Here is a 10745-nt window from a genome sequence, read left to right as displayed (position 1 = left end):
CGCGACCCACAAACAAACATTGCAAAACTACACAAAGCAAGGCACAGCCACGACCCACAAACAAACATTGCAAAACCACACAAAGCAAGGCACAGCCGCGACCCACAAACAAACATTGCAAAACTACACAAAGCAAGGCACAGCCGCGACCCACAAACAAACATTGCAAAACTACACAAAGCAAGGCACAGCCGCGACCCACAAACAAACATTGCAAAACTACACAAAGCAAGGCACAGCCGCGACCCACAAACAAACATTGCAAAACTACACAAAGCAAGGCACAGCCGCGACCCACAAACAAACATTGCAAAACTACACAAAGCAAGGCACAGCCACGACCCACAAACAAACATTGCAAAACTACACAAAGCAAGGCACAGCTGCGACCCACAAACAAACATTGCAAAACTACACAAAGCAAGGCACAGCCGCGACCCACAAACAAACATTGCAAAACTACACAAAGCATGACACAGCCGCGACCCACAAAAAACATTGCAAAACTACACAAAGCAAGGCACAGCCGCGACCCACAAACAAACATTGCAAAACTACACAAAGCAAGGCACAGCCGCGACCCACAAACAAACATTGCAAAACTACACAAAGCAAGGCACAGCCGCGACCCACAAACAAACATTGCAAAACTACACAAAGCAAGGCACAGCCGCGACCCACAAACAAACATTGCAAAACTACACAAAGCAAGGCACAGCCGCGACCCACAAACAAACATTGCAAAACTACACAAAGCAAGGCACAGCCGCGACCCACAAACAAACATTGCAAAACTACACAAAGCAAGGCACAGCCGCGACCCACAAACAAACATTGCAAAACTACACAAAGCAAGGCACAGCCGCGACCCACAAACAAACATTGCAAAACTACACAAAGCAAGGCACAGCCACGACCCACAAACAAACATTGCAAAACTACACAAAGCAAGGCACAGCCGCGACCCACAAACAAACATTGCAAAACCACACAAAGCAAGGCACAGCCGCGACCCACAAACAAACATTGCAAAACCACACAAAGCAAGGCACAGCCACGACCCACAAACAAACATTGCAAAACCACACAAAGCAAGGCACAGCCGCGACCCACAAACAAACATTGCAAAACTACACAAAGCAAGGCACAGCCGCGACCCACAAACAAACATTGCAAAACTACACAAAGCAAGGCACAGCCGCGACCCACAAACAAACATTGCAAAACCACACAAAGCAAGGCACAGCCGCGACCCACAAACAAACATTGCAAAACCACACAAAGCAAGGCACAGCCGCGACCCACAAACAAACATTGCAAAACTACACAAAGCAAGGCACAGCCACGACCCACAAACAAACATTGCAAAACTACACAAAGCAAGGCACAGCCACGACCCACAAACAAACATTGCAAAACCACACAAAGCAAGGCACAGCCGCGACGCACAAACAAACATTGCAAAACCACACAAAGCAAGGCACAGCCGCGAACCACAAACAAACATTGCAAAACTACACAAAGCAAGGCACAGCCGCGACCCACAAACAAACATTGCAAAACTACACAAAGCAAGGCACAGCCGCGACCCACAAACAAACATTGCAAAACTACACAAAGCAAGGCACAGCCGCGACCCACAAACAAACATTGCAAAACTACACAAAGCAAGGCACAGCCGCGACCCACAAACAAACATTGCAAAACCACACAAAGCAAGGCACAGCCGCGACCCACAAACAAACATTGCAAAACTACACAAAGCAAGGCACAGCCGCGACCCACAAACAAACATTGCAAAACCACACAAAGCAAGGCACAGCCACGACCCACAGACAAACATTGCAAAACTACACAAAGCAAGGCACAGCCACGACCCACAAACAAACATTGCAAAACTACACAAAGCAAGGCACAGCCACGACCCACAAACAAACATTGCAAAACCACACAAAGCAAGGCACAGCCGCGACGCACAAACAAACATTGCAAAACCACACAAAGCAAGGCACAGCCGCGAACCACAAACAAACATTGCAAAACTACACAAAGCAAGGCACAGCCGCGACCCACAAACAAACATTGCAAAACTACACAAAGCAAGGCACAGCCGCGACCCACAAACAAACATTGCAAAACTACACAAAGCAAGGCACAGCCGCGACCCACAAACAAACATTGCAAAACTACACAAAGCAAGGCACAGCCGCGACCCACAAACAAACATTGCAAAACCACACAAAGCAAGGCACAGCCGCGACCCACAAACAAACATTGCAAAACTACACAAAGCAAGGCACAGCCGCGACCCACAAACAAACATTGCAAAACCACACAAAGCAAGGCACAGCCACGACCCACAGACAAACATTGCAAAACTACACAAAGCAAGGCACAGCCACGACCCACAAACAAACATTGCAAAACCACACAAAGCAAGGCACAGCCGCGACCCACAAACAAACATTGCAAAACCACACAAAGCAAGGCACAGCCGCGACCCACAAACAAACATTGCAAAACTACACAAAGCAAGGCACAGCCGCGACCCACAAACAAACATTGCAAAACCACACAAAGCAAGGCACAGCCGCGACCCACAAACAAACATTGCAAAACTACACAAAGCAAGGCACAGCCGCGACCCACAAACAAACATTGCAAAACTACACAAAGCAAGGCACAGCCGCGACCCACAAACAAACATTGCAAAACTACACAAAGCAAGGCACAGCCGCGACCCACAAACAAACATTGCAAAACTACACAAAGCAAGGCACAGCCGCGACCCACAAACAAACATTGAATGAGGAATCACCAAGGCAACGCAGAGATGCAAATTGATATTTCAAAAGGCACAGCAAAGATTATGTTAAAGTGAGACAACCGGAATTTTTTTTTTTTTAATATACAACTACTCGAACTGATTATGCCCAAATTATTCCCTTTGTACATCCTTATCTGAAAAAAACATTGCAAATAAGCAACGAATCGACTTTGGGTAAATTTTGCAGTAATTTATGTGGAAGCAGCTATGTGTTGTCCACGATTGGTTGTGTAACACACAAGTGATACGACTCGTTTGTGTGGGTCTATGGAACACAGTGGGATGTTACAAATACTCTTCCGCTCATTATTTGGATCATAATGGCTGCCTCCACAGAAATTACAAGGAAATTCACAGAGAGATAAGTACTCCCTGAAAGTAATTATCAATTTTAGAAAATCTACTTTTGTTTCACTTTCATGTAATGCATTGCACAATGTTTCATGGAAACTAGACCAATTAATGCAAGTTTTATAGCACCTACCAAGAGGCGGCGACAGTATCCAAAGCGGCGAGTTCCATCTTCATAAGTCAGCACAAAGGAAAAGGTCTCACTGTGAGAGTCAGGTGCAGACCATCAGAAAGTTGGATCATCAAAGGCCTTTAATTCTCCAGTCTCATTATTTCTACTTTCCAACACCCTCATTCATCAAGCACTCCGGCATGTGGTCCTCCATGCACCAACAGAACGGTTCATCTTGAGCTTTGACTCACCTTGGAAAGTCAGTGAGTGGACTCCATTCCTTGGCATCTGGGAAGCAGAACTGAGGGATAGCTCGAAGCCGCTCCTCTGCTTCACGCACCTCTTTGGTCAAACGCTCGAGCTGTGAGGCGGTCATGAAGGTAAGTATACAAGAGAACGGCACTCAGTGGAGATCAAACCTCCGCCTGGTTGGCCATATCACTCTATGGTGAAGAATCACTTTTAAAATTATACTAGCTGGATCCGGATCCGGATCTTCACCAAAATTGAATCGATTCTTCCTGTCCAACAAACAACCGGTCCAACAAATTTCGTCCAAATAAATCCATTACTTTTTGAGATATCCTGTATGTATCGTTTTTGGCCTATCTCCCAATGGTGAAGATTCACTTTTAAAAAATTAAATAATTCTCATATCCGAATCCCTATTCAGATCTTCACCAAAATCGAATCGAGTTGTCCTTGTCGCACCCCCAGCCTGTCCACAAAGTTTCGTCCAAATCCGTCCACAACTTTTTGAGATATCCTGATATGTATCGTTTTTGGCCCTATGTCCCAATGGTGAAGATTCACTTAGAAAAATTAAATAATTCTCATATCCGAATCCATAATCAGATCTTCACCAAAATCGAATCGAATTGTCCTTGTCGCACACCCAGCCTGTCCACAAAGTTTCGTCCAAATCCGTCCACAACTTTTTGAGATATCCTGATATGTATCGTTTTTGGCCCTATGTCCCAATGGTGAAGAATCACTTTAAAATTCTACTAGCTGGATCCGAATCCGGATCTTCACCAAAATCTAATCATTCCGTCGTTTTCACATACGCTACATCTCTGCCAAATTTTGTCCGAATCCGGCCACAACTTTGAGATATTTTGTACACAGACAAATGGACGGACAAACAGACAGGGGTGAAAACATATCCTCCATCCACCTTTGGTGACGGAGGTAAAAATGTCATCGTGAAAAACGGAGTAATCAAAACACTTTAGGGACAGCAAACAATAACAAGTAAAACATTTACATCCCCAGCAAAATTAGACCACAAAACTATTTGTTTGGAAAGGAGTGCCGCATACTTTTTTCCAATTGATTGTAGCAATGCAGTTGTAGTTGCTGAAAATGTTTACGTCACCAACATGAAAGCTAGTGCTAAACACCATTGGTGTGTCCAGCTGCCATAAGGGAAAAGGTATGCTTCCAAACAAGGATCCAGGTTGCTCAATAATTGTTTAAAACAAAAAGTATCACGTGATAGGATATCTTTCATACTACGTATGTATGCTCCCCACACAACAGTAATGCACTGTATTTCCAAAACGACAACAAAACAAAATTAATGTTCTACCTTCGGGAACTGATATGTGAGTTCAGGTGAGCAGGATGCAGCATGAGCCTTCTTCTTCAATGCGACCACAACGAAGTACTCAAAGAGTTGACGGTGCTGCCGCTCAAGAAGTTCATGCTCAAGAGTGCGCTGCCCACGCAGATTGCTCATCAGCGAGGCCATGTGGGCAAGGCGCAGGGTATGCTCTGTAAGCACCAACAATTTAAAATATCAGCAGAGGCTATCGGGAAAAAATAGGGGCAATACCCCTGGGCGCTCACCTCGTAGAATAAAGCAGCAAACTACAGCGAATAAAGGTATTTTAAAAAGTACGACGGTATTTTAAACCAATTTCAATGGTTGCTAGGAGACTGGGCAGCATGTAAAATCATACGAACATAATCATAAGATTTTAAACAAACCAAAACAAAATACCTATTTTGGGGGCAACGCCCCCTCCCCACCCCCCAAAACCCCCGTAGACCTCGATGTTTTTTAATGCCGTGAACAAACGTCGGTACATCACGGGTGATGAAGGTTGTGGCCAAGTTTCATCGAAATTGTGTGTGTAGTTTCGGAGGAGAAAAACGATATATAGCACAATATCTCGGAAAGGTGTGGGCAGATTCGGACAAAACTTGGGGGATGAGTTGGGTCGGTGACAAGAACAAGCCGATTCGATTTTGGTTTAAGGTCTGAATGAAGGTCCAGCCTGTCAGTGGGATACAAATCACACTATTCGGCCTGGCAGGGGTATGTTCTCTCTCGAGTGCCGTTCTAGTTTTGTGTGCTGCTTCTGTGTCCTTCGAAAGGGAATAATAAATTGCTGTTTTCTACAGAGAATGTTGTCATATAGAATTGCTCTCTTCCAAAGGGAATTGCTGTCTTCCAAAGGGAATTGCTGTCTTCCAAAGGGAATTGCTGTCTTCCAAAGGGAATTGCTGTCTTCCAAAGGGAATTGCTGTCTTCCAAAGGGAATTGCTGTCTTCCAAAGGGAATTGCTGTCTTCCAAAGGGAATTGCTGTCTTCCAAAGGGAATTGCTGTCTTCTAAAGGGAATTGCTGTCTTCCAAAGGGAATTGCTGTCTTCCAAAGGGAATTGCTGTCTTCCAAAGGGAATTGCTGTCTTCTAAAGGGAATTGCTGTCTTCCAAAGGGAATTGCTGTCTTCAAAAGGGAATTGCTGTCTTCAAAAGGGAATTGCTGTCTTCTAAAGGGAATTGCTGTCTTCCAAAGGGAATTGCTCTCTTCCAAAGGGAATTGCTGTCTTCCAAAGGGAATTGCTGTCTTCCAAAGGGAATTGCTGTCTTCTAAAGGGAATTGCTGTCTTCTAAAGGGAATTGCTCTCTTCCAAAAGGGAATTGCTGTCTTCTAAAGGGAATTGCTGTCTTCTAAAGGGGATTGCTGTCTTCTAATGGGGATTGCTGTCTTCTAATGGGGATTGCTGTCTTCTAAAGGGAATTGCTGTCTTCTAAAGGGAATTGCTGTCTTCTAATGGGGATTGCTGTCTTCTAAAGAGAATTGCTGTCTTCTAATGGGGATTGCTGTCTTCTAAAGGGAATTGCTGTCTTCTAATGGGGATTGCTGTCTTCTAATGGGGATTGCTGTCTTCTAAAGGGAATTGCTGTATTCTAATGAGGATTGCTGTCTTCTCATGGGGATTGCTGTCTTCTAATGGGGATTGCTGTCTTCTAAAGGGAATTGCTGTCTTCTAATGGGGATTGCTGTCTTCCAAAGAGAATTGCTGATTTCGAAAGGGGATTGCTGTCTTCTAAAGGGGATTGCTGTCTTCTAATGGGGATTGCTGTCTTCTAAAGGGAATTGCTGTCTTCTAAAGGGAATTGCTCTCTTCCAAAAGGGAATTGCTGTCTTCTAAAGGGAATTGCTGTCTTCTAAAGGGAATTGCTGTCTTCTAATGGGGATTGCTGTCTTCTAAAGGGAATTGCTGTCTTCTAAAGGGAATTGCTGTCTTCTAATGGGGATTGCTGTCTTCTAATGGGGATTGCTGTTTTCTAATGGGGATTGCTGTCTTCTAATGGGGATTTCTGTCTTCTAAAGGGAATTGCTGTCTTCTAAAGGGAATTGCTGTCTTCTAAAGCGAATTGCTGTCTTCTGAAGTGGATTGCTGTCTTCTAAAGGGGATTGCTGTCTTCTAAAGGGGATTGCTGTCTTCGAAAGGGAATTGCTGTCTTCCAAAGAGAATTGCTGATTTCTAAAGGGGATTGCTGTCTTCTAAAGGGAATTGCTGTCTCCTAAAGGGAATTGCTGTCTCCTAATGGGGATTGCTGTCTTCTAATGGGGATTGCTGTCTTCTAATGGGGATTGCTGTCTTCTAATGGGGATTGCTGTCTTCTAATGGGGATTGCTGTCTTCTAATGGGGATTTCTGTCTTCTAAAGGGAATTGCTGTCTTCTAAAGGGAATTGCTGTCTTCTAAAGCGAATTGCTGTCTTCTGAAAGGGATTGCTGTCTTCTAAAGGGAATTGCTGTCTTCTAAAGGGAATTGCTGTCTTCCAAAGGGAATTGCTGTCTTCAAAAGGGAATTGCTGTCTTCAAAAGGGAATTGCTGTCTTCAAAAGGGAATTGCTGTCTTCTAAAGGGAATTGCTGTCTTCTAATGGGGATTGCTGTCTTCCAAAGAGAATTGCTGATTTCGAAAGGGGATTGCTGTCTTCTAAAGGGGATTGCTGTCTTCTAATGGGGATTGCTGTCTTCTAAAGGGAATTGCTGTCTTCTAATGGGGATTGCTGTCTTCTAATGGGGATTGCTGTCTTCTAAAGGGAATTGCTGTATTCTAATGAGGATTGCTGTCTTCTAATGGGGATTGCTGTCTTCTAATGGGGATTGCTGTCTTCTAAAGGGAATTGCTGTCTTATAATGGGGATTGCTGTCTTCCAAAGAGAATTGCTGATTTCTAAAGGGGATTGCTGTCTTCTAAAGGGGATTGCTGTCTTCTAAAGGGGATTGCTGTCTTCTAAAGGGAATTGCTGTCTTCCAAAGAGAATTGCTGATTTCTCAAGGGGATTGCTGTCTTCTAAAGGGAATTGCTGTCTCCTAAAGGGAATTGCTGTCTCCTAATGGGGATTGCTGTCTTCTAATGGGGATTGCTGTCTTCTAATGGGGATTGCTGTCTTCTAATGGGGATTGCTGTCTTCTAATGGGGATTGCTGTCTTCTAATGGGGATTGCTGTCTTCTAATGGGGATTGCTGTCTTCTAATGGGGATTGCTGTCTTCTAATGGGGATTGCTGTCTTCTAAAGGGAATTGTTGTCTTCTAAAGGGGATTGCTGTCTTCGAAAGGGAATTGCTGTCTTCCAAAGAGAATTGCTGATTTCCAAAGGGAATTGCTGTCTTCTGAAGGGGATTGCTGTCTTCTAAAGGGGATTGCTGTCTTCTAAAGGGGATTGCTGTCTTCTAAAGGGGATTGCTGTCTTCTAAAGGGGATTGCTGTCTTCGAAAGGGAATTGCTGTCTTCCAAAGAGAATTGCTGATTTCTAAAGGGGATTGCTGTCTTCTAAAGGGGATTGCTGTCTTCTAAAGGGAATTGCTGTCTCCTAATGGGGATTGCTGTCTTCTAATGGGGATTGCTGTCTTCTAATGGGGATTGCTGTCTTCTAATGGGGATTGCTGTCTTCTAAAGGGAATTGCTGTCTTCTAAAGGGAATTGCTGTCTTCTAAAGGGAATTGCTGTCTTCTAAAGGGAATTGCTGTCTTCTAAAGGGAATTGCTGTCTTCTAAAGGGAATTGCTGTCTTCTAAAGGGAATTGCTGTCTTCTAAAGGGGATTGCTGTCTTCAAAAGGGAATTGCTGTCTTCAAAAGGGAATTGTTGTCTTCAAAAGGGAATTGCTGTCTTCAAAAGGGAATTGCTGTCTTCAAAAGGGAATTGCTGTCTTCAAAAGGGAATTGCTGTCTTCAAAAGGGAATTGCTGTCTTCAAAAGGGAATTGCAGTCTTCAAAAGGGAATTGCTGTCTTCAAAAGGGAATTGCTGTCTTCAAAAGGGAATTGCTGACTTCAAAAGGGAATTGCAGTCTTCAAAAGGGAATAGCAGTCTTCTGAAGCGAATTGCTGACTTCTAAAGGGAATTGCTGTCTTCTGAAGGGAATTGCTGTCTTCAAAAGGGAATTGCTGTCTTCAAAAGGGAATTGCTGTCTTCTGAAGCGAATTGCTGACTTCTAAAGGGAATTGCTGTCTTCTGAAGGGAATTGCTGTCTTCAAAAGGGAATTGCTGTCTTCAAAAGGGAATTGCTGTCTTCAAAAGGGAATTGCTGTCTTCAAAAGGGAATTGCTGTCTTCAAAAGGGAATTGCTGTCTTCAAAAGGGAATTGCTGTCTTCTGAAGCGAATTGCTGACTTCTTAAGGGAATTGCTGATTTCTAAAGGGAATTGCTGATTTCTAAAGGGAATTGCTGATTTCTAAAGGGAATTGCTGTCTTCAAAAGGGAATTGCTGTCTTCAAAAGGGAATTGCTGCCTTCAAAAGGGAATTGCTGTCTTCTGAAGCGAATTGCTGACTTCTAAAGGGAATTGCTGATTTCTAAAGGGAATTGCTGATTTCTAAAGGGAATTGCTGATTTCTAAAGGGAATTGCTGCCTTCAAAAGGGAATTGCTGTCTTCAAAAGGGAATTGCTGTCTTCAAAAGGGAATTGCTGTCTTCTAAAGGGAATTGCTGTCTTCTGAAGCGAATTGCTGACTTCTAAAGGGAATTGCTGTCTTCTGAAGGGAATTACTGACTTCTGAAGGGAATTGCTGACTTCTAAAGGGAATTGCTGTCTTCTAAAGGGATTTGCTGTCGTCTGAAGGGAATTGCTGTCTTCTAAAGGGAATTTCTGTCTTCTGAAGAGAATTGTGGTATTCTGAAGGGAATTGCTGTCTTCAAAAGGGAATTGTTGTCTTCTAAAGGGAATGCCACTACATTAAACTTCCAATCCCAATTCTTATTCAATCCCAAAAGAGGGCTTTATAAACAGGCATCTTTAAGATTATATGGACCACAAATTAGCTTTCCATTTAAGAAAATAAAACACAAGCTTTCAACTGCATCACCTATTATTCTATGACAGCAGCAACCCTTTAGAATGAAGCATTACATACAGATATAAGGACGCTACTTCTCCTTTGTGTTATTGATGATTGTGAGCAGTATTCAGACAGGTGAAGGTTTCAATCGTAGTTTCATTTCTCTGCATTCCTTGATCAAAATATTTTGTGTTGGATTCTATACAATTACACATATTAACCTATGTGTTAAAGAGGATGTATGCAAAGAGTACAGCTGTAGTTAGAGAGCAATACAAATACTATGCTTGTTAGATAAATAAGTGATGAAGAAGAAGGGTTGATTTTTCCTTTTCTGCAAACAGTACGGTACTTGAGGCTCATTGATGGCTCCCCAAGACCGCCAAACAAAAATATAAATACAACACCGAGTCACAAACAGAAGTCAAAGAAGGCAAAGGGAAACTATATGCAACTGTGCTATTTTTAGCCGCGTCGCAAGACGCTGGTCATAGAGTGCCCTCTGTTGTTGTTCTTGTTCTTGTTCTTCTTGTTGTTCTTGCAGAGAAGACAAAACCTCAAAGCTCCACCCATTCTGGGAACCATAGCTCCACCCATTGTGGGAGAGGCTTCATATAAACAAATATCCACCATTTTATTAACTCGCATAGCTTTGAGGCCTGTTTTGTAGGCCCGTGGTGTCTTCCTCTCTCACACAGTTTTCTTTCAAATAAAATTCGATATATCATTTCATTTTTCACAGTCGCTAACATAGCTTTAGACTCGGTTGAAAAAAAACGGGAAGAAAATCCGATGAAAGTTGCCCTTTATAGAACGAAATGAATTCTCAAAGGCCTGTAACTTCAAATCCATTGAGATTTTTTTTTTTTTAA

The 10745-nt window shown here is 43.1% G+C and overlaps 1 protein-coding gene across 4 annotated transcripts in view; it reads right to left on the bottom strand.

Moving 5' to 3' along the window:
* LOC137424174 (DENN domain-containing protein 2C) overlaps nucleotides 1-10745 on the bottom strand; it is a 207001-nt gene that overhangs the window by 38252 nt on the left and 158004 nt on the right. For all 4 annotated transcript variants that reach the window (XM_078774498.1, XM_078774499.1, XM_078774500.1 and 1 more), the window contains exons 10-12: nucleotides 4882-5066; nucleotides 3542-3651; nucleotides 3312-3381 (exon numbers count right to left, since the gene is read on the bottom strand). In XM_078774498.1, the coding sequence (XP_078630624.1) occupies nucleotides 3312-3381; nucleotides 3542-3651; nucleotides 4882-5066 (365 nt within the window). The remainder of the gene's footprint in view (nucleotides 1-3311; nucleotides 3382-3541; nucleotides 3652-4881; nucleotides 5067-10745) is intronic.

This window comes from Myxine glutinosa, chromosome 3, assembly GCF_964187855.1.
Source record: "Myxine glutinosa chromosome 3, kmMyxGlut1.1, whole genome shotgun sequence".
Taxonomy (NCBI): Eukaryota; Metazoa; Chordata; class Myxini; order Myxiniformes; family Myxinidae; genus Myxine; species Myxine glutinosa.
The sequence above is the reverse complement of the archived record's forward strand: the minus strand, read 5'-3'. Positions and strand labels throughout refer to the sequence as shown.